At 38.4% G+C, this 20,950-nt stretch overlaps 1 protein-coding gene across 3 annotated transcripts; it reads left to right on the top strand.

Moving 5' to 3' along the window:
- Nucleotides 1-3,726: 3,726 nt before the first annotated feature.
- On the top strand, nucleotides 3,727-19,987 carry pipox (pipecolic acid oxidase). Of its 3 annotated transcripts, XM_015020865.1 has the most exons (9): nucleotides 3,727-3,738; nucleotides 7,797-7,930; nucleotides 11,683-11,831; nucleotides 12,385-12,598; nucleotides 12,960-13,142; nucleotides 16,139-16,291; nucleotides 16,453-16,602; nucleotides 17,067-17,142; nucleotides 17,642-19,987. In XM_015020865.1, the coding sequence occupies exons 2-9, from the start codon at nucleotides 7,820-7,822 to the stop codon at nucleotides 17,770-17,772; spliced, it is 1,167 nt and encodes a 388-aa protein (XP_014876351.1). In that variant the 5' UTR covers nucleotides 3,727-3,738; nucleotides 7,797-7,819; the 3' UTR covers nucleotides 17,773-19,987. The 3 variants fall into 3 exon arrangements, with proteins under 3 accessions (XP_014876351.1, XP_014876350.1, XP_014876352.1); XM_015020864.1 differs by lacking the exon at nucleotides 3,727-3,738 and having other exon boundaries at nucleotides 7,765-7,930; XM_015020866.1 differs by lacking the exon at nucleotides 3,727-3,738 and having other exon boundaries at nucleotides 7,847-7,935.
- The last annotated feature ends 963 nt before the right edge of the window (nucleotides 19,988-20,950 follow it).

Here is a 20,950-nt window from a genome sequence, read left to right as displayed (position 1 = left end):
ACAATTACACATACATCTAATAAAATTAGAAAATTATGAAACATTATTGTTTCTATTTCAGTCTTTATTTCATATATTTTTATGGTTATGGTTTGCAGATAATGAAACAAAAAACAAGCAAACAAAAAAAACAATGTCAGATCAATAAAAAACTTAATGTTGCTAACATAAATGTCAGGTTTCTGATATGTCCATTTTTATGAACTCGGTTCTTGGTTGGGGCTCTCTTGGCTTGTTGATGACATGGCATCCCAAACCATCGCTCACTGTGGAAACTTCATAGTAATCAAGCAACATGGATTCTGAGACTATCCACTCTTCCTTCAAACTCTGGAATCATGATTTTCAAATTAAATACAAGCTTTAGTTCCACTTGAAAAGAGAACTTTGGACCACTGGATAACAGTCTAGTTCTTTTTCTTCTTAACACAAATACACTTCTGACATTATTTCTAGATCAGGAGCAGCTTGACACAAGGAATGCAACATTTGCAGCCAGAGGTTGTGCCACACTTTGTTGTCTATCCATCATTCTGACTGTTAAATATAGACAATGTGGTGAATAAATATATTTCTTTGTGAAATGCCTTGTCAGAATATATACTTTTTATATAGTTTTTAGTTACAGCCAAAAGAAAAAGCTTTATCCAAGTTACTGTGTCCAAATAAAGCCTTGTTCTTAAAGCCTTACGGGATGTGGTGTTTTTTAAAAGCTCATAATGAGAGGCTTTTGCATTTTGCATGCTGAGTGGAGTGTGTCTGTCTGTTCACTTCAACACAACTTGTGTTGTCTTTCTGGTGGTTTTTGTGCCCAACCTACCTCTGCATATGGTGACGGAGGTACAGTGGTGTCTCTGGAGGTCTGTAGCTGAAGGGCTGAGGTCAAAGGCCAAAGTTAATGTGGTGCACTGTAATATACCCGAGTCTTAGTGAAATGCCATGCCATAATGTTTTTGATCAATACAATAAAATATGTAGTTAATTTAAGATTCACTTGACTCTTTTTTTGAACCCCTTACTCATTATATTGCTTGTTGAACACATTAAAACTGTGCTTTGTGGTTGAATTAGTAACAAAAGGAGCACTTACTATAACTGGAGAGCTCCCTCTGGTTTGCTTACATAAATTTCCATTTTCCAGTCTGTTCGAGAATTATGTTGTTAAAAGAGACAAGGTCTGTCCTAGTTTACACTTGAACATACAGCACTATAAGGTTGGGCTGTCTGGAATATAATCTAATATCTATTAATCTATCTGTCCGTCCATCCATCCATCTCTAGCTACAAACCGGATTCCAAAAACGTTGGGACACTAAACAAATTGTGAATAAAAACTGAATGCAATGATGTGGAGATGCCAACATATATTTTATTCACAATAGAACACAAATCACAGATCAAAAGTTTAAACTGAGAGAATGTATCATTTTAAGGGAAAAATATGTTGTTTCAAAATTTCATGACATCAACAAATCCCAAAAAAGTTGGAACATGGACATTTTGACCACTCTGTGGCATCTCCTCTTCTTCTTACAACACTCAGACGTCTGGGGACAGAGGAGACCAGTTTCTCAAGTTTAGAAATAGGAATGCTCTGCCATTCATGTCTAATACATGCCTCTAAATCATCTTGGGCCTTCTTTGTCGCACCTTCCTCTTTATGATGCGCCAAATGTTCTCTATAGGTGAAAGATCTGGACTGCAGGCTGGACATTTCAGAACCCGGATCCTTCTCCTACGTAGCCATGATGTTGTGATTGCTGCAGAATGTGGTCTGGCATTATCTTGTTGAAAAATGCAGGGTCTTTCCTGAAAGAGATAACGTCTAGATGGGAGCATATGTTGTTCTAGAACCTGAACATAGCTCTCTGCTTTAATGGTGCCTTTCCAGACATGCAAGCTGCCCAGGCCACCAGCTCTCATGCAACCCCATACCATCAGTGATGCAGGCTTCTGAACGGAGCGTTGATAACAACTTGGGTTATCTCTGGTTCGGATGACATGGCGTCCCAGTGTTCCATAAAGAACTTCAAATCGTGACTCATCTGACCACAGAACAGTCGCCCATTTTGCCTCACTCCATTTTAAATGACTCCTGGCCCAGTGCAAACAACTGAGCTTGTGGAGCTGCTTAGAAATGGCTTCCTCTTTGCACTGTAGAGTTTCAGCTGGCAGCGGCGGATGGAACAGTGGATTGTGTTCACTGACGATGCTTTCTGGAAGTATTCCTGAGCCCATACTGTTGATTCCTTGACAGTGGCATTCCTGTTTGAGGTGCAGTGACGTTTAAGGGCCTGGAGATCACGAGCATCCAGTAGAGTTTTACAGCCTTGACCCTTACGCACAGCGATCGTGCCAAATTCTCTGAATCTTTTGATGATGTTATGCACGGCTGATGATGATAACTTAAAAGTCTTTGCTATTTTACGCTGGGTAACACCATTCTGGTATTGCTGCACTATCTTTCTGCGCAACAATGGTGGAATTGGTGATCCTCTTACCATCTTGGCTTCAGAGAGACACTGACACTCTAAGAAGCTCTTTTTATACCCAATCATGTTGTCAACTGACCTAATTAGTGTTAATTGGTCTTCCAGCTGTTTGCTTTACGTTCAATTTCCTTTTTCCAGCCACTTATTGCTACTTGTCCAAACTTTTTTGGGATTTGTAGACACTGTGAAATTTTGAATCAACATATTTTTCCTCTAAAATGTTACATTTACTCAGATTAACCTTCTGACCTGCCATCTATCTTCTATTACGAATAAAATATTGACATTTGCCATCTCCACATCATTGCATTCAGTTTTTATTCACAATTTGTTTAGTGTCCCAACTTTTTTGGAATCCGGTTTCTATCTATCTATCTATCTATCTATCTATCTATCTATCTATCTATCTATCTATCTATCTATCATAATTGTAGCACAGTTGAAGAAATGATGGATTTTCCACTATTAGTTTGTCTTAATAGTGGAAAAGCTACAGAGAAAACATACATAAAGGTACAGCTTCATGTCCTGATATTACATTAATATATGATTATCTTGTAAGTTCATGTGTATGGGATATCAACTGGGAGTCTACATTAGGTAATCACTTTCCAGTGAGTACAATAATTAATGACAGTATAAACAGGTAAGAAGATTTCCTATTAACAAAGCTAACTGGCAAAAATGTAAAATAAACTTTGAGAAATCCAGTCATATGGTAACATTAAAAGGCAACATTGAAGAATGTACAAGTCAGATAACAGAATATATTTTAAATCCTGCTAATTCTATCATACCAAAAATAAAAGTAAAAGGTAAGAAAAAAGTAGTTCCTTGGTGGAATGATGAATGTTGTAAAGCAGTTAAAGAATGTAACAAGGCATTTAAAATATAACCAAAAATACGACAGCTGAAAACCTTATTGATATAAAAGGAAAAGGGCAATGACTCATAAAACTACTTAAGATGCAAAAATAAAAAATGGAGAAAATATTGTCTTTTTAAAAAGAAAAAAAAAACTTTATTCTCAGACATTCCAATAACGGTATAACGGAGTGAAACATTTGTTATGCCTCAATGTGGTGGATGCTCTTACCACCACCACATCGTGTTAGTATTTTTTTCTTTATTAGTATAGCTTATAGTCTGTTTAAGTTTATTTCATTTAGACATATATTTCCTAATGGGTGCACACTTTAGTTAATGTCTGTTTGAATGGTTTACTTACACTTGTTTTTTGTTTGAGGTGCTGCTGACATAAACCAGCTGGAGGAGGAACCTGGATCAAACCATTTTCTGAAAGACTGAAGGGGGGAGACTTCAAGTTGATTTTAATTTAATTTTGTCACTTAAATATTCACTTATTGTTTGTGCTAAGTTAAAGTTAGTTTGCTTTATTTGTTTCATAGGATGCCTTAGTTAATTTTGTATTTATTTGTTCTTTTGTTATGTCGTACCTCCCTCATGTGGTAGATTTAGGTTACTCCACTCCTATTTAAGCAGCCTTTTGTTCTTTGTTTGTAGGTCAGTTTTGTTTGTGTTCAGTTAGAGTTCAGTTGACCTCAGTTAATTTGGATCCAAATATGTTACTTATCCTTTGATTTATTCTTGCTTTAAATCTTTATGCTTTGTTAATGATTTTTTTTTTGAAGAATTAAACTCATTTGAGTCTGGTCCTAATATCAATCAATCAATCAATCAAATTTTATTTGCATAGCACATTTCAGCAGCAAGGCATTTCAAAGTGCTTTACATAATTAAAATAAAAACAGCATGTAATAAACAGTGAGAAAGAGAAAGAGATTTTGAAAAAAAACAAAAACATTAAAACCCGCACCCCTTTTAGGACTTCAGTCAAACGTAGTTTAACTGAAGTCCTTAGAGTCCCAGTTAAGGACTCCAAAACGTTTTCCGGTGGGCTTCACATCATTAAAACGTAAACAGTGAGAAAGAAATAAAAAGCTGTAGAACTTTAGTTGAGACGCCGTCAACTGGGACTCCAACCCTTCGGACTTTAGTCAAAACGCCGTTTGACAAGGACTCTAACCTCTCGGACTTTAGTCAAAACGCAGGTAAATACAGATAAATACAGATATTTAGCATTCAAGAAAAAGAAAAAGCTAAGAGGCTTAGGTTCCTAACAGTTCATTCAAAGCAGTACAGATTTTAGTTGTTTTAAGCTATTTTTTTCTCAGAGTCTTTGATAGCCCAGATATAAAACTTTACTTCATTGTAAAATGCAGCAAAGCATGACTTCCTTTCAGAGTACCTGGAACAATGAATATGATATTTGGCTAGTAACAATAAAGGATTTGTGAGAATCTCACAATTGTTAAGCATGTTTTTACCAATGAGGCCAAGTAAGATGTCTTCCCATAAAAGCATAAATTGTGCTTCTATGTTGTTGTGGATAAAGTCACAGAAATTCTCCCAAAACAAGGGGAGAACAGTTTGAGGTTATGAATCACAAAACATACAATTTACATTCAATTCTTTCTTGAATATAGAATTAATATATACCTTTGTAGGATAGACTTTATAAAATATTTTATATGAGACTTCTTTAATCTTCCTGCATCACTGAACCACTGAATCAAACAGGTTGATCATCAGCTGTGCAGCTTCACGCCTGCGGAGGTCTGGCTCCAGGAGGCTGCAGCTGTGTGGCGCCATCTAGTGGAAAACTTTAAGAACTGAGAAGAGAGAAACCCACAGACTCCTGACTTAATGCTTGTATGAGGAAAAAAAATCTACACAATAAGTAAATAATTATTTTGCTTTTGAAATAAAATTTGAAGTTGAAGAATTAAGTGAATACTGACTTCAAGTTTATTCGAGCATCTGCCATGTGTAAAGGCAGTGGTGAAAATGTTTGATTGTTCTCCTTTTTGGCCCTGACCACTATCTGCTGTAAAAGTTAATTTTGAAGAAGCGATGAGTTTTGATTTTACTTTTAAAAAAATCATTTTGGTCTGATCAAACTTAAGGTTTAATTAAAACATATTTAACAGTTTATTTTAAAAAGTAATGTTAGATCAACAATGATAAGATGACGGGACATAAAGGCCTGCAGTGTAAACTGGGACTTTTTAGTAGGAGCACTGAAAACTATTGGGGGAAAACTATTAATCATTGTTTTGATAGCGAATTTAGTCAATAAAAAAATCAATATGTAACTATGCACAAAATTTTCTCCAGCTTCTTGTTCTTACACAACAGCATGACATCCTTTGACTCAACAGTTTTGTCACTCTGTAGTTATTACTGCACATCAACCCAACAGCAGATGAACCCAACCATTCCTAATGAGTTTAACAGTCAACTTTAAAAAGTACACAATCTTCTCTGTTGCATACTCTAAAATATTTCAACAGGTGTCAACTGAACCAACTTCTTGTCCCACTGCATCCATTTCAATGTCACTGTGGCCTTCTACTTATTATCTACCTCTGATTGGCTAACTTTCACACGGTGTTCTCTCTTTCACTTTCTTCAATCATCACCTCCTCATATAAACATTTCAGAACTGTTCATATGTTAGTAAATTGCCACCTCAATCCTTTACACATGTAACCTGGTTCACATTTCCCTTTTCCTGCTCAGATGAGCTTAGAAATGATACATTTAACTCAATCCTTCCTTTTGGTTCTTTTGTCTCCACACAGCCACAGCATGTATGTCTTCACATGCAAAGCAAAACAAAGAGCAGAGCTGCATTAATTTCAAGCACAAGACGAGTTACACCTTGGCAGCGTGTTGCCTTCGTATTCCTCTCTGTTCAGAGCAGAAAGCTAGCCTGGCTGCAAGCTTTCTAAGAAATTGACTTTCCAGTGGCTAGATATAAACACTTACATTTTATGCAACATGGGGTAATATTGAGTATTGCTGTTGGTGAAAAGATTTATTAGCAACTTGTTTGTATAATAAACATCAAAGGTATTAAATGATGTATACAGGGCAGAAATATTCCAGTGTGCAATGGCTGCATTTCTCTAAGGTTATTTTTTGCACATCTACAAGAGATACTGCAAACAAGTGACCAATGGCTGAAGCTGGCTGTCTGGTGTGATATGAGTCTAACAGCTGCCCTTTGATCAGGTGTGAAGTTGGATGACGAAGGCGCAGGAAAAAACCAGATGGAACTGGAGCATACCCTCCATGACCCTTTGTCCCAGAACCTGGTAAACGGCCAGAAAACAACCAATCAGCCATTACATATGCATTCAAATCCTTTAGAGAGATGTTGGCATGTAGCTGTTTGCTTCTACATTTAATGCTTTTCTGTCTCCTCTTGCAAAGATTTTCAGCTTGGTCTGAATTTGCAGCAGGAGAGATTGTTTTTCAGGTTTGTTCAGCAGCAGCGAAAAGGAAACAATCAAGCAAACTGAAATACTGAAAGGCCGAAAGAATGCAAACAACTCTTTAGGATCTGATATTTCCCTGAAAATGTCAGTTACTCACTAGCTTTTGGGTTAGAAGAAAAAGACAATCACAAAACAGGAGCAGCTACTGACATGTTCCTGTCAGGCCGTCGGGTTGCTCACAGAGAGCCATTCATTATAAAGGAGGGACTACAAATGAAGCAGCGCAGTGAGCAGTGATCATCTGAGAGGCAGCAGGGAGAGACAACATACAATATTATATTTTAACAATTCCTTAAAACATGATCCTATTTAAAACCATGGCTTCAGGCATACTGTTTGTTTTTACCTGACAATTATGTCAGGTAAAAAAAAAAATAAAAAAAAAAAAAGCATGCAATGCAACAACCAAAGCAAATTAGCCATCAATCAAAAAAAAAAAAAGGAAAACACGTTTGTAAATTAAATAATGCAAGCAAAACAAACACAAAAAGTAAAGAATAAATAAATAAATAAATAAAAACACACTACAAATGTTGGAACAATTTGTTCTGCTCCCCTTCACAGCAGGTCAGAGGATCATGCTCTGGCCAACCAACCAGCTGCCTTGGCAGAAACTGATGCGGTGGAGAAGCAGCTGAGTTATCACCAACCGACTACAAGACCAGACAGCAGAGCGTCCATTTAAACTCAGCGTGCAGACAGTCATGCAGAGGATCAGTAGGTCAGAAGCCATAAACCTCAATGACCTCCAGCTGCACCTGGTAACTCCAGCAGAGCAACAAGAGATCTCAGATGGTCTGATCAAGAAGTCCAGACAGCAGACATGACCCTGACCACTGGGTTCTCCAGTGAATTATAAGCTTGGGTCCTCCTCCACTGATCGTGGGCGGAGAAATAAAAGGCTGAGCTATAAAAGGCTGAGAGTTGAGTATGACTACAGTGTGTCATGAAGAGTCCAGCAGCATGTCTGCTAAGCAGGACTATGACTGTGTGGTGATCGGGGCTGGAGTCCAGGGCTCCTTCACGGCCTACCAGCTGGCTAAACACAACAAGAAGACTCTGCTGCTGGAACAGGTGAGGTGTGTCACACACACACACACATACACACACACACACACACACACACACACACACACACACACACACACACACAAAAACCTACAGCCTGTTGCGCTGATGACACAAAGATAATTGTTCAGAAACTGAATTCAAAACCCAAAAGTCTTGGGTCTTGAGTTAGCTATTTTACCCTTTATACTAGAATCACATTTACTTCTGCAGCTGTTTACCCGTTCTGTGTAGCCTGTCACTCACCTGGCATATTGTTTAAATTAAAATGCTTACAGATTGTAAAAGCTAAAGGAACAAAAAAAGGATTTCCATAAATCAATAGAAAGATGTAGATGCTGACTTTTAAAATGTGAGAATTCTGAAGCCTGTCAAACATTCAGAATGTCTTTGAGTTACTTCAGTGTAAAATATCATTTATTTTTGCTTTGAAATTGTACTTGTGACCATGTGAAGTGTATGTGAGCCTTTTATGTAAAAACACTTTTTCTGCTCATAAACTGCAGAGAGTTTTGAAGTAAACTGCAGAAAACCTGCTGAAATGCAATAAATTAGCAGAAAGATTACAAAAGCAAGCCCTGATCTGGTTTAAATACCATGGCTGTTAGCTGGAAACAGCTGAACAAGATGAAGTTACCTTAAAACTACTCGCTGGTCAAGACAGTTGTTGAAATGTACAAATTGGTAGACAAGTTTTATTGGTAGCAGTTCTTTATAGCTTTAAAAAGCTATATAGCTATAAAGAACTGCCTCTAGAGAGGAGCTAGCAGATAAGCTAAAGTAGAACAATATTCAGAAACAAATAGCATAAAAATGATCACATATGTCTTCAAACAGCTGTTGGAATGTAAAAAAAAAAAAAAGATTAAACCTGGTTACTGTTAGAACAAAATGAAGTATTTGCAGTAGAAGAAAAATAAATTCAGGTAGATTTGACAAGGAGTAGAGGAGATTCAAGTATGAAAAGAGGAGGAGTGAGAGAGGAGAGGAGAGAAAAAGAGAGGAGAGGAACCTGATAAAACCCAAACCAGGAGTGGTTGGGGATTAAAGGGACATTATGACCAGGAGAGAAGGAAGCTTCCATTTACAAGATGTAACATCTAAAGGCTGACTGACGTTCAAAAACAATATCACTTCAAGGTAAATTTTGACAGTGAAAGCTGTCATTCAAAGAAAAGGATTACAAAAGTGAAGGTGGGTCTTAAACAATTAGTGGTTTATCATATTAAAATTAGCTCCAATTGATTAATTAGACAGAAGAGAGGCTGCCGTGCTGCGGCTCCACTGGGCCCTCCAACCTTCACCAACAGGTTAGGTGGGTGAAGCGTGAAACGTCCTGCTCAAGGACAGAACAACAGAGTTGGACGGAGAGTTGATCGAACCAGCAACCCACCAATTGCGGAACAAAGTTTTTGCAAAGTTTTAACTTTCCTTCAAGAACAACCACAACGTGTCTGAATTGGAAGCATGATGAACAGCACATACAGTGTCATTTGTAAATCTGCGTAGATCAGGCTGTTCTGATTCACATTCTTTAGTCTGTCTGCATGATTTTATCCAGGCCTGCAGCCAAGACTGTAAACAAGTGACCCATAAATGAGGCGTACTGTCTGGTGTTGCATAAGTATAACAGGTGCACTTTGGTCTGCTAAGAAGCAGACAGTGGAGCGAGTAAAGGTCGGATCAAACTGGCTTCTTAATCGTCTACTACGGTTACAACAGAGATCGATTGTTTGTCACTTTGACAGACAGGGTCAAAAAAATCCTTACATAATCTATTTTAATAATAAATATTGAAAACGAGAATGATGGCATATTCAACAGTATTTAATTTTTATTTATTTTTAGTAATACTCGGCTCGAACAAGCTGAACTGACAATAAACAATGTAAATGATTGCAAGGCAGTGTTGCCTCTGTCAGGTTGCTCCAGAGCAGCTGAGGCTACAATGCAGTAGCTTGTAGCTTGTAGCCACAGCCATTCAAGTGTCTGGATGTAGGGTTCTCTGGACTTGATGAAGAGCTATACAAGTACAAGACATTTACTATTTTCATAACAAAATCAACTCATCATGAATTGGTTTGTTTCTTACCAACTGGAACCAATGAAACGACAAAAACAACAATTATCCTATGAACATGCTCTACAATGCGCCAAAGCTTGACTAAAGTTATCTGCATTTTATGTCTTTGAGACATGCATGTAGTTTACTTAACTGACTAAATTAATCAGGATTTATGGATAAAATATAGCTGAATATTATCATTATGATTTGATATTTTCCTATGTCGTCTGATAACGTTCCCAAGTGTTTTAGCTCAAGCACTGAACCCTGTGGTACTCCACAACGGACATTGGAGTGTGAAGAAGTTTGATCATAAACATGGAAAAACCTGTAACCTGGTTTCAACCAGCCTGCTGTTCCCTTGATGCCCACATGTTCAAACTGTTCTAAGAAGACATTGTGATGGATGTGTTAAAATCAGCACTGAGGTCCAACAGGTCCAGTACAGGCACCAGTCCTGCAACTGAGCCAAGGAGAGCATCAGTGACATTTAGCAGTGTGCCTTCAGTGTTATGATGAGCTCTGACAGTCATTACTGTATAGATGTTCACACTCTTGATTAGTAACTCCTTTCAATAAGACAGGAAGATTAGAAAGAGGTCTGTAATTTATTAAACTGCCTTGATCAAGAAAAGTTTTCATCGGTAAAATGAAAAGTTCAGCTGCAGCTTACTTAAAACCATTTACTCAGGACAGAAGAATCATTTCTGAAATGGGGGCAGAAATTAAAGGGTCCATTTCTTTACATTATTTGATTGGGTCCAACATGCAAGTTGAAGGTTTTGATTCAGCTAATAAAATCTAAAGGCTAGTAAAACAGATCAAGTTTTACAGTTTTCTCCAGGACTACCTCACTACTACAGACTTAGTAATCATATTTGGGATGATGCCGATGATTTTATTTCTAATAGAATACATTTTATTGACAAAGATTTACATGAATTCATCACTGCTAAGAGCTGATGAAATAAACGGAAGAGAAAAAACTGTTTTCCGTCTCTCTACAGTCAAATCAATAAAATAATTCTGACAGCTGAGCTTTTATTGGTGGCTGAGATGAAAAGCGCCGAGCTTTGAAATGGGCTCAGAGCTTCTACTGTCATCATCTCTCTTCTTCTTATGTAACATATTCAATACTGCTCAGTCTGACCGGGTGTGTTTTTGTGGACGGCTGCCCGCTGTGAGTCAGAGTCTGTTCAGGTTTTCTTTCTGTTAAAGGGACGCTGTCATTGTTTAACGCAGGATCCGATAGGAATACAATCATATGGAATCTGCCTATATGAATTGGATTGATTCGCATTCTTTTTGTAAAGTGCTTTGACATGATAATCGTTGTGCACTGTAAAAAAAAAAAAAAAGGCAATATCGCTGATTTACAGTAAAATCCCAGCAGCTGTGGTTGCCAGAATTTTACCGTATAAACACCGGCAACCACAGCTACTGGGATTTTACCATAAATTAGAGATGTTTTTTTTTTTAATAGTGTGTGTTGGGGCTGTATAAATAAACCCGAATGCATTATTAAACAGACAAGCCTCAAAGAGATTCATAATCTTTTTTTTTTTTTACACTAAGCAAATCATTTTCTGTACTTGAGTAGATCACAGCTGCAGTTTTTGTATACAGTAGGACATGCTTACTTCACTTCAGCAGCAGGTTTTCTCTTTCCTTAATCTGAACCATTTTTGTCCAGTTCGTTCTGCCTCACACCAGAGGGAGCTCCCATGGTCAGACTCGCATCATACGTAGAGCCTATGAGCAGGACATTTACACGCAGATGATGGGGGAGGGCTACCAGCTGTGGGCCCAGCTGGAGAAGGAGGCCGGAGTGACGCTGTACAGGTCAGGCATCAGCTAAGATGCAGAGTGGAAAACTGTTTAAACACAACATGAAGGCTTGCCCAGACTGAGAATCAAGAAACTGTAAATATTAAATCTAAAACAATGTAATATTGTGGCAAAAGTTCAATATCTTTCATCAGTCATTTCAAAAAGTATGTACATATCGGTTACCTTTGCAGGGCTGCAGGGAGTGGTGGTCAACAATGGACAAACAATCCGCACGCACGCACACACATTGAGTGATTAATTTCACTCAAGGAGAAAATTAGAGAAACTAATTAACCAAACATTGTGTTTTGGGGGTGAAGAACTAGGTCTTGCTTGCACAGGAAGAACATGCAAAATGTTTCACTTTTTCCACAAAATATTTTTTTTTCCTAATGTAACTGTGTGCTGCACAGTTACAAATATGTACTTTTGTACTTCAGCTGGATGTGACACTTATAATATTAGTAGTGGCCTTTCACTTTTACATTAGCTTGTTTTCTATTAGTAGAACAAATTGTGTGTTTAAACTGTCCGTCCACCCTGCCGCCTTCATCTCTCCTCACAGACAAACTGGACTGTTAGTCATGGGACCAGAAACCAGTGGGGATTACCCGCTGGTCAAGAACACCTTGTTGAAGAACAAGGTTCCCACGGTGATTCTGAGCCGTGATAACTTCCACCAGCACATCCCCAACGTGGTTCTGTCTGAGGGCCACGGCGCCCTGCTGGATGTAACCGGCGGCGTTCTGTTTGCAGACCGGGCCCTGAAAGCGGTTCAGGTACGGCTCAGCTTCACTGCAACGCAGGCATCTCATTTATATTCATTTAACTTTGTTTAAAAGTATAGCTACCTGTTGGAAACATTAACTTAATGTAGCATAAAGTACAAAAGTACAACCATGTGTTTTTTGCAATCTTAATTCTATAAGATATCCAGACATGATATTAAAGTTATTTGTGTTAACCTGATTTGAGTAGAAATACATGTTTACTTTATTTCTTAAAAAAAAAAAAGAATCCTGTCTGCACAAGAACTACTAGATGACATGATGCTTAGAAATAATGTCCTGATATAAACAGTTTTTATTTTTTTCTTTAATTTGAAACATTCCTGGAACATGTTTGGTTTTGTTTCTCCAGGATCAGTTTCAGAAGTTGGGTGGGGTCATACAAGACAACGAGAAGGTTACAGAAATCAAGCCTGGTCCTGTTGTCAAGGTGATGACCTCTGGAGGAGTTTATCAAGCGAGAAATGTGGTGATCACTGCTGGACCCTGGACCAATAAGCTCCTGGCTCATACTGGTTTCCAGTTACCACTGGAGGTATTCACACATGGTGTAATGTGTAATAGTGTTGAGATGACAGCATGTATTGTATGCCACATGCCACAGAATCAATTTGATTATATTAGCTTTATTAAACAAAATGCAACGTATTTAAATATCAAGATCACAAAGTTAGAATACAGGGTCTATGCTGAATGTTGATTCAGTTTTTCCTTTTTTCTGGCTACATATTTCCTGCCTTAATTGCACATTAAGCATCACTTTAGATAAAACTTAGTTTGTAAATTCCTACAAAGTGATTTAAATTCAAACAGTTTAATTAGGAATCTGTTAGGTCTGTAGATGGTTTTCAGCAGCCTTCCTCTGATCCGTCCGTCTCTCTGAACTCCTCAGGTTTCAGTATGAATCCCATCATTTTCAAAGATGAGTGACTACTGCACCCACAGGGATAAACACAACACATGTTGCAGGGCTGGAACGGACCTTTTCATTAATGACTGGTACCAAACCAGAGTCACTGTCAAGGGAACCTGAGAAATACAGACACAAGCCCCAGTTCAGTTATCCAGTAGAGAACCTAGAAAAGCCCCCAACATGAGAATTCCCAATAGAAATGGTTATAAATGTATCCATTCTGCAGTTTACAGAAGTTTAGGTCAAACTCTGCCACCTAAGGAAACCCAGCTGACGGTTCTATTTGACTGACTTCACAATGATCCCCATTCCTGAACAAATGAATACACCTGTCACAATACACCACAAATCAATTAATTGCATAATAAATGACAAGAAACTCAATCATTTTCATTTTCTTGATTCATCATTTTTCTCTTTTCTCTGTCTTTCTACCAAAACTGGTCGTCAGTCTGGTGCTGTGGTCTCAACTATCCCTTTTTTTTTTATTGTTGAAAGACAATTTTGTTTACAGAGACTTTATAATTCATTTTATTTGTTGTTTCTGTTGTTTTCTTTCTTTCTTTTGGATATTTCAAATGTTCTCCAGTTCTAGTGTTTAAATGTTTATTAGAATTTAAAGTTTATTGATCCTTGAGAATGTGTTCTTGCTTTATTATGCCATTATTACTATCACAGTACTTGAAAATAGTCCCAAAACAACAATATTATTGTTTATCGCAATACATTCTGGCAGGGCCGGCCCAAGACATAGTTAGGTTATAATGATTTTCATTCAGTCAGGACTTTACGCTGACTAAGCCACATGCATCACAGGTAGATTCTAATAAAGCATTGATTAATGGCTGAGTAAAATTAGTTAACTGGACTTGTAGCCATTATTTTGTGCCCATGTGGCTGGACACCACACGGCACGATCGAACCCGACTGAACCGTTATGCCTAGGATTTTTGTCGGCTAATGTGTCTCTCAGGTTTTGAAAATGGGCCGACAACTCGTGTAGTGTGAGCTGGACATTACACTAAGGAAGGGAGGGTCAGTGGAGAGCACCGGAGCTGAGTCTTTTTTCATTCAGTGTCATCAACAGAAAGAAAAAATGGCAGGAAGAGACGATAAAGCCGATAATTAAAATGAGGTTGGCAGGTTTAATTTATCGTGTGATTAATTGATTTATCGTTTATCGCGACAGGCCTATTTCTGGGTGCTGATTTCTTTAATTTTGGGGGATTGTGATTGGCTGATACTTGCACGTGAAGCCCATCTTATCCCCTAATCTTATCTTTGTCAGCAAAGGTTTATAAATCAGTCTCTGTCCTCTTCTGCTCTGCAGTGAGAGGTTTGACTGACAGACCAACCCACCAGGTCAGGTCTGAACATTTACAGTTAATATTCATCCCACTGTTGCCAACAGTGACTTTCTTGCTATATTGCTATACCCTACATTTCAGACAAAAAAAAAATTATATCAGCCAAAATCAAAATGGGCAGATCAAGCATTTTAAAGATCGGTAACCAGGGATCGGCCAGAAAACTGCAATCGGTGCAGCTCTACACACATATTCATGACACTCTTTGATTAAATAAATTTCTCTTAAGCGTAACTCCAATTGCTAAAAATTTAATTTATACCAGGTGAGTCTTTCTCCCCTGAGAATGCGGACCGGTACCGGTACTAGACTGATTCTGAGCCTTCAAATGATTTTAACAATAGTTTCACTTAGAAGTTGATGTAAAAATGTTTGTTTTAGCCACAAAATGATTATGCTCAGCAGCAAACAACATATCCCCAACTACAGCATAGAGCAGCTCATCGATGTAGCAGCTATGTAGCCTGACATAAAAACATTTTGCTAGACAATGTCAAACATTGGGAAGGTTCAATTATTGTTATCAAACTCAGCGTTTTGAAGCCAAAAATACCTCAGAAATATACAGAGCCAAGCAGGAGAATAAACTCATTTAAAGTTAAAACTGAGCTTCACACAAACACAAAGACCTTAGCATAAATGTTTGGCTGTTGAACTGGACTGTTCCAGGTCGCTATCAAGCTAATTTTCTATTAGCTGCTCCAGTAATCTTTCTGTTAAACATTACCAAGGCTCATTGAAACAAACCTTTATCTTGGCTTTTTTCAGTTCTTCCTCTTTCTTTTCTCCCTCCCTGAAGGATAAGTCCTTTTTTGAGACATTGTTTTGCTAACTTAACTTCTGATCAGAGCTTTGGAGGTTTGGCTGCTCTGCTCATTGCAGCTCATGTAACACCAGCGAAGCATGCAGTACCTACCGCGGCCACCAGGGGCCCCCCAAGAACATTTTTTTTTCTTTTTATCAATAAAATAATAATTTCTACATACATTATCAAATATATATTATTGTAAAAACAAATCACTTCATAGTGAAATTGTGTGTTTTTGATATTACAATGACATAGAAATTATTACTAAAAAAAAAAAATCAGCTCCACTGAGGGGACCCTTTGGTGGCCCTGGGGCCCTAATGCCTTGGGCCGGCCCTGCGTTCTGGGACAATTTATCATCCAGCAGAAATGGTTAGCAACCATTTTGCTGGACGGTTAGGATGCATGTCTGACTGAGCTATATTGCTGTCTTTGCACAACAGACTGTTAAGATCAATGTGTGCTACTGGAAAGAGAAGACTCCTGGGACTTATGGTGTGAAGCAGCATTTTCCATGCTTTGTGGTCACTGGGAGTTTGGAGAGCAAAGAACACATTTATGGCCTCCCGTCGAATGAATACCCAGACTTGGTGAAGGTGGGTGAGTGTGTAATACACATCCAGCATTTCCTCAACTATTGAAAGTGAGGCTGCTCAAAATATCATCGTCGCAATATTAGTGTGTGCAATATTCAGATTGCAAAGGAGCGTTTGGAGTGCAATGATTGTTGGCCCATGTATTCTCACTGTGTGTACAGATATGCTACCACATAGGCAGCAAGACTGACCCGGATTACAGAGACTTGCAGACGGACACGTCTGACATCGATATCCTGAAGCGATACGTTTCCAGATGCATACCCGGCCTGGTTCCTGAGCCTGCTGTGGTGGAGAGCTGCATGTATACAGTAAGGGTGGAGGAGAAACCCTCAGAAGTATTTCTGCCTTGAAGTGTCACGTTCTGGGGTTGTTTTGGGTTTGCTCTGTGTTAGTATTTCTACTCAGGCGTAAAGTCTCTGAAGGTCAGGCTGAACATCTGAAATCAGTTTTCCTTCTTGCAGCAGTGGGGTGAAAATCAGATCATTTTGTTCTCAGCCTCATATCATTCACGCCTTCTTGTGGTGAACTAAAAATGTCCTTTTCTGAGAGTTGGCCCTTTGGTATTAGTGAGTGTTGTCTGTTCTTCCAGAGGCAGAATTTTGATTATTTTTTTAAAAGGGCTTTAAAAATAGCTGCAGAGGTTTAATAAATGAGGCAGAAAATCTGAAATTGCAGGGGAAAAACATATATGTGCATAATTCAGATTGCCTTTATGTATCAGTAAAATATTTCATATATGACTTGTTCTATTTTGCTTGTTTTGTTTTTGTAGCTAACACCTGATCGCCACTTTGTGTTGGATTACCATCCGAACTACAGCAACATCGTCATTGGAGCAGGATTCTCAGGTATATTTCCAAAAACATCAAAGCCAACTAAAGAGTCGTATATTGGAAACCAGGACGCCATGACAGTTACTACAACCTCTCCTACCGTTGATCACCAGATCACAAATCTAAGTGTTTTTGAAATCACTGAGCCAGGATAACTTGTTTCCTTTTAATGTTTATATCCTGTGATATGTTGGACTACAGCTCCTCCTGCTGTTGTGCAGGGGGGATTTTTTTTTGTCAGCAGACTAATGTATTTTCTTTGAATTATAGAAAAATCTCTCTGTTCAAAGTAAAATATATCAATTCATTTTATTTAGGCCTTTTCTGAAAGTTCATTGTACAAAATGTGGGAAGCTCTATGTGATTCATGCAGAGAATCTCCCAAAATGTTGAGCATGTAGTTACACTGTGGAGGCTCAGCTGTCTCCTGTTAGCCTCGGTCTTTAGTTGTCTTTGTTGTGACATGGATCTTATTTACTTATTTTTTTTTACTTCTATGATTCCTCTCCTTTAGGTCATGGCTTCAAGTTCGGCCCAGTCATTGGTAAGCTCCTGTGTGAGCTCAGCCTGGGAGAAGTGCCCTCCTTTGACCTTTCATCTTTCAAAATCAGGCGTTTCCAGTCACACATGAAATCAGCTTTGTAGGATCGGGTCTGGATTCATGAAGCCTTCCTCCAACTCTTTCATTCAGTTTACATGATGTCACCAGTTTTAGAGCTCCTAAAGACAAGGTGTGTTTAACAGCCAGCCATTTACACTACATGAATTTCTCATTTACTTTGCTTACTTTATAGTGACTTCACCATCTAAAGTTTAAACCTTAGTAACCACCTGAAGAGGATCTTATTACAAAGCAAAAACACTTTGAGTCAAATAATTTCACAAGTGAAGTTGTTTTTCTCTTCCTATCACTTTTAAATTTTGACATTCAGACCTTTCCATTTTTAGTCTGACTTGATATACGAGAATAAAATTGTATCTGAATGAAACTTCTTCCAACAGTAACTGTTGATGTAGATCCTCAGTAATTTCATGTGTGTCAACAGAAAGATTTTCTTATTTTACTTTTTACATGCAAGACATACCAGCTGTTCTCAGAGCTTCCTCTTGGTAACAAGCTGCTGGAGCTTTCCTTTTCTCCCAGGAGACATTCTCCTGAGTTACCATTCATTATTTTTATGTGTGAAAATAATCAATGAGGAAGACTCTTTAGAAAGCTGACAGCAATAACTCGCTGAGTCAGAAAAAGCGCTTCAAGTCAATAACTAGAATTTATTTACAATATTGCAAAGATAAAATTAACAAGTGGTCAGTTTTTCAGTGAAGAAAAGAAACGAGAGTTTTCCAAAGCTAAAATGAATCATACATGTTTTGTATATAAATACAGTGAATAAGGGGTTAGCCAAAAAAAAAAAAAAGAGGTGCATGTCAGTAAAAATACGTTCACTTTTGTGTCGATATCAGATATATTAAGAAAGCTTCCAAAAATCACATATTGTAAAATTCCACCCAAATCTCTCAGACAGACGACATGGACTCGCCTTTGACCGGACCCAAAACGACTCTCACACTGAAACTCATTACCACACGTCAAGTAACTGAACACATGTTCAGGTTTCAGAATAGATTTTCTTGTTGCTCAAATTAAAATGAGCAAAATGTGACATAGTAAAGCAACTCCACCAAACGGCTTAAACATGATTTTGGTTCCACAGACTGTGGGTTAGTTAGGAATGATGGAGACGTGTGGATCGTCGACGCCAGAACCAATAAAAGATCCAAACATGATGCTTGGAGTGGGAGCAGCGGGTCTGCCTCCTGGTCACAGAGAGGTTGATCAGGCCGCTCTGCCTCAGCCTCCCACTCCGGCTCTGTACACTAAATATTTTCCAGTGTCTCATTAATCCTTTCAATCATTTACATGCCGTTACCTTATTACACATTTACACCATTTCAATATACAACTCTGACTCAGTCATGTTGCCGAGTCAGCAGAAAGATGACATCAATAAGTTTTGTTTTTTCTTTGTATTTTTTAACTTAAATTAAGTAGTTTATAGGCAGTTTTAAAAACATCAGTATGAAAGCAGTAAAGCAGATGCAGTAATGTGTGATTCATTCACGCACGCACGCACACACAGCAGAAATGTGAAGCTAAAATGATGTCAGAATCAGGAAGTACCATCTGGAACTGGTCATGTGATCAAGTAGTGGTTACTGTGATGGGAAGGGGTTCTCTGTTTGTGCAGATCAGTGCTTCCAGCATATGAATGAGGCTGTCGCAGGGCTGTCTGTGTTTTAAGAACCTTTTCTGGTTACTAGTTAGGAGTGATGCACTAAACTCAAAGGGTTGTTCAGCTCATTTAAACACACTGGAACATAAAACAGGGTCTTACTGGGGATTTTTATGTTGATGATCTAATTCCTGAATTAGTCCACTTTACTGAGTAAATTATAAATGTGTTGGAGTGGGATTTCACTTGAACAATTCAGGAAGTTAAACAGTTTGAGTAACACTATCATGCTAAGTGGTTGGTAGCACATGCACACTGCCAGACTACTGCTGCACCCACATGGTGACAGGTTGCCATAGAGCTTAAGTAGCTGCCCTGGCAACGACAAGCTGTTCCATGGCTGTGTGTGGAGGTGAAGGTGTTCATGTGAAGAAGCACCAGAGGAAAACCAGACATGGCCTTGTTCTTGCTGCAGATAATGAGCATTTCATGGTGTCCCACCCAGACTGAACTCCATCAATTCTTTGTTTAAAAAAACAAAAAAAACCAAAAACAAATAAAAACTTAACATTTTGCTTTCATACCTGGGCTGTATTATCGCTTATTAGCAAAAAACAAAACAAAAATAGGTCCCTGAATTTTTTCTTAAAAAAGGCATTTTCAGCATGACAGCATGCAAGTCAACAAATTCTGGGAAAACAATAATATAAAAAATAAAATGGTGCAACATCCATGAAGAAGGAAACTATATCAAAATTAAAACAGTGTGTGAATAGCAAATGCAACAACAAAGCCACTGTGTTTTAATCTGGTATTTACTTTGGAAATTCAAGTTAACTTCAAACTGTTAAAGTTTTCAGGAGGAAAAAAAAAGATCCTTGTAGCATCTAAGTGATGCAGTCTTCTCTCTTTGGGAGAAAAGACTCCCAAAGAGAGTCTTTGGGAGTACAGGATGGGGAGATACTGCAGGAAAACAAAGAGCAAACTTTATGAGACTACAATAAGTACATGATAATGAGCATCATGGATTTACAGTGCAGCAGCTCAGGAAGCCGGACAGTCCACCTATCTGCTTCTTAACATGGCTCTTGTTCAAAGAAAGAAGGAACGGATGCTGGTGCTTTTCTTAGGTCTTAGCATTCATTGTTAAACGGTTACAAAGTGTACACATGTACAGCTGGCTAATGCTTTTTGGCAATACATGAAAACCTGTAGGATTTTGGTGTTGAAGGTGTGAACTGTGGACAAAGAGCTTGTGTGTGGCAGAGCCTGCAGTTCAAGCAGCTACCAGCGTACATTGCTGCATCCGCTCTAGAGCAGACCACTGCATTACTGTTGTGCATGATTGTCCAACACTGTAGCCAATTCTGCATGCAAAGCAAAGTGTTACATCTGAGCGAGTACACTACGACACCTCCTCCTCATCATCATAATCTTCATCATCTTTCAAATGACTGCTGTATCTGTATCTGGAGCAGGACGAGCTGGTCGTCCCAGGACCGCCCTCTTTCACTTCTTCCTCTTCCTCATCAGACCTGTCGTAGTGGGAGCGTCTTCGGATGGGGGAGCTGCAGCAGCACACAGAGGAG

This window comes from Poecilia latipinna, unplaced genomic scaffold (genome assembly GCF_001443285.1).
Source record: "Poecilia latipinna isolate Pla-1442-1.1 unplaced genomic scaffold, P_latipinna-1.0 Scaffold2676, whole genome shotgun sequence".
NCBI classification, from domain to species: Eukaryota; Metazoa; Chordata; class Actinopteri; order Cyprinodontiformes; family Poeciliidae; genus Poecilia; species Poecilia latipinna.
Note: the sequence above shows the minus strand (reverse complement) of the source record. Positions and strands in the feature narration are given on the sequence as shown.

Bases quoted from the DNA above. Each gene is read 5' to 3' on its own strand.
- pipox (XM_015020864.1), top strand. From the start codon at position 7,787: ATGACTACAGTGTGTCATGAAGAGTCCAGCAGCATGTCTGCTAAGCAG. The intron at 13,143-16,138 runs GTATTCACACAT...TTTGCACAACAG, and splicing joins GTTTCCAGTTACCACTGGAG to ACTGTTAAGATCAATGTGTG. The intron at 16,292-16,452 runs GTGGGTGAGTGT...CTGTGTGTACAG, and splicing joins AATACCCAGACTTGGTGAAG to ATATGCTACCACATAGGCAG.